General features: G+C 36.0%; 1 protein-coding gene across 4 annotated transcripts in view; it reads right to left on the reverse strand.

Moving 5' to 3' along the window:
• Positions 1-3,241, reverse strand: part of ABHD13 (abhydrolase domain containing 13) — a 7,920-nt gene continuing 4,679 nt past the window's right edge. For all 4 annotated transcript variants that reach the window (XM_027643896.1, XM_027643882.1, XM_027643889.1 and 1 more), the window contains one exon: positions 1-1,199. In XM_027643896.1, the coding sequence (XP_027499697.1) occupies positions 151-1,164 (1,014 nt within the window). In that variant the 5' untranslated portion in view covers positions 1,165-1,199 and the 3' untranslated portion in view covers positions 1-150. The remainder of the gene's footprint in view (positions 1,200-3,241) is intronic.

The following is a 3,241-nucleotide window of genomic DNA, read 5'->3' on the forward strand; positions in this document are numbered from 1 at the left end:
TAAAATATCAGACCTTTCCAAGTTTAATTTCACTCTTTAGGCAAGTACAGACATGACATACATTTAAAAATGGACATTCTTTTACCACTTATCACAAATCAAGGTACAGTGCAGGTACTGCCCCCACCCTACCCCAAAGAAGAATATCAATTATATTATTGTTACATTAGATGATGTTTTCGCCATTTCTTCAGGGGAGTGACTCTTTATTACTTCTTTGATGAACTGTTCAAGTGCAGTGAAATAACCCTGGCACTGCCAAGTGTCATTATGAGTTCCATCAGGAAATATCGCCAATCTCTTAGTCCGAGCTGGGGATAATTCATAAAGTTGCTTCATCATAACTGGTGGAATTAACTGGTCAGACAACCCAGAGATGAAGAGAGAAGGCATTCTGCACTGAGCGATTTTTCTGTAGGACAGAAATTTATTTTTGTAGCACCATAAGGGAAGATATCGCATTGGAAAGAAAGAGAACAAAGTGCTGGCCATATAAGGGATGCTGAGAAAGGTGTTCTCCACCACGATGGCAGAAATCCTATGGGAATTTTCAGAAGCTAAGTGAATAGCTACTGCTCCCCCCAAGGAACGGCCAAAAAGAAAAATTTTTGTTTTATCAAGATCGGACCGAGTCATCACATAGTCTAACACAGCCTCAGAATCTAAGTACAAGCCTTCTTCACTTGCTTCTCCTTCACTTTTTCCATACCCTCTATAATCGACCAGAATTAAGTTTACTTTCAGGTTTACCAGCATTAACAAAGCATTTGGCAACCTGTGGCCGATGTTGCCTGCATTGCCGTGAAAGTAAATGATGGTTGGAGAATAAGCTGCATTGTCCCCTGTGTACCTCAGCAGGATAAGATTGAGAAGAACTCCATCTTTGGTTTTGATGAAGATATTTTCATGTGGTATACCAGTAGGCATAGGAACATAAAGGCGTGATGAAGAGGGCTGTTCAGGAAAGTAAAGCAGCACATCCTGGAATTTATATAATATACCCGCTATTGATACAAATATTAATATAAGTAGTATAATGCCTCCGTACAAGTGGAAAGTCACTATCAAGGGTAAAAGACAAATACGGCAGAGACTCCAAGACCAGGAAGCCAAAGCTAGTAGCCATCTTTTAACAAAGGTCCAAAGCATCCATGATTTTTCCATTGTAGAAGTCAGTGATCTTTTACTCCAAGTAAATCCTGCAAAAAAAGCCAAAGGTATGCATATAAATATAGGTAAAAGAAAAATGAAGCGATTTAAGCATTCATACTTGCAGAACATTAATGGTAAGTCAACATATTGGAGCATTAACATCAAATTTGGTGGCAAACTCCCTTTTTGGAAACCATTTGACTCTGTAAAAACAAGCAGAAAAGCAATCATAAAGAAAGGCTTTAGAACTCTTCACAATCCCAGCAAAATCCATTAACAGCACTAGAAAATTGGTTGACTGAGACCATAGTAACTTACGCTTTCCCTGTCTTCCCTGCTCCCCAAGAGAACAACCATACAGACTGTATCACCAGTTTGTCACAGCTAAGTAATTCTAAAATCCAGAACACAAACAAAAATAGCCTTTGTTTTTAAGTTGCTAAGTAGCATTCAGTAAGCCTGTGCACACCACTTTGCAGCCAGTGGAGGCTCACCATGCATCCTGGCTCTGTTATTGGTGGCTGTCTTTCAGCATCTCAGTCAACCGTGATTACAGAGCAACACATGAAGTGGTCAGAAGAGAGACTGCTCTATAGTAAGATACCACACTGTAGTTACCAGTTACCACCAGTTTGTGACAGCCTTTTTTTGTTATATTTTGATTGTTTCTGATTTATAATGCTAGTTTTCCACTGTCAGATCGGTAATCCATATTAAGTCTTTAGCTGAATGAAGATTGTACTATCACAAAAGACCACTGAAAACAGTCAGCTAACTACACTGTTCTCTGATCAATGAAAAGCACAACTGCTGAAAGGACCAAACATGAAAACAGACTCATGACAAAAACACGCATACAGCATAAAACGAGGAGAGTGATGTTAATGACCATAGATTAAACCTTCCCTCCAATGATAAGAGACAGTTACATCTCCCAGCATACATATAATCTCTCACAGTATTTACTGCTGGGTTCAAGTGAAATATGGAAACAGGCAAAAACTGCCAAACCTACACGAGAACTACAGTACACCACTCAGTTGCCACACTGCCTGGAATGGCAACACAAGCTCACTTGTTTAACAAAACTAAGTCATACAGCAGTAATAATTACAGTTTAGACACAAAGTTATAACCTCCTGAAATATGTAATGCAGGAAGAATCTGAATTAAATCCAAAGGAGTTTGACATGCAGAGATGCATCCAAGCATTCTGCACCAGCCATCTTGGTAGGATCAAGCGATAACTGGCAACTTCTGCAGCCACAGCTTTTGTGTTCCACAGATGTGTTAAGCACCCAATCTAACCAGGAAAAACTGCCATATATAACTATTTTATGCAACAATTAGAAATAAATCAGAAATAAAAAAAATCTGTTACATCTAAAGATTCACATATTAACCAAAAACAATGTGAAATTAAGATTTTATATACCGTATCTAAATACATAAAAATGGTGAAATATAAAGTAGTTAAAAAGAGCAGTTATCCCAGCTTTGTTCTCCTGTATTATTTATAAGCTCATATTTAACATCCACATCCAAGTATTCACAAATATTGTCTATAAGAAAATTTAATTCTTGTGATCCATTTCTCTAGTAAAGAACTCACAGCAATTAGGAGACATATAAAGTAGCTACTTCAATTTCTAAGAAAACTTCCTAATGAAGTTAACAAATGTTTCCTGCATTACATTTCAATACTATAAGGACACTGACGATGAGAGAGTAAAACCATTCTCCTTATCTATTCAAAATTTTGTTGACTTCCTTACAAATGAGACTCCAAAAATGCTTTCTTATCAAGACATTCACAAGAGTATGAGACCCATCATTAAACAAAACTAACAAAAGACAAAGAAGTAATAAAAATCTCAAAGTGATGAAGTTTTGCAAAATTTCCATATACACTAAGGATTGTTACTTGAAGACTGATACAGCTGACTTTAGTTTAATTTGTGCAGCGCTTCTATTTTTATTTTAGTAGGTTAATATTATAAAAATATAATCAATATTTATATATTGATTATATAAATAATAATTATATATATATATATATATATATATATATATATATATATATATATAT

Source organism: Corapipo altera, unplaced genomic scaffold (genome assembly GCF_003945725.1).
Source record: "Corapipo altera isolate COAL_440 unplaced genomic scaffold, ASM394572v1 0, whole genome shotgun sequence".
Classification (NCBI taxonomy): domain Eukaryota; kingdom Metazoa; phylum Chordata; class Aves; order Passeriformes; family Pipridae; genus Corapipo; species Corapipo altera.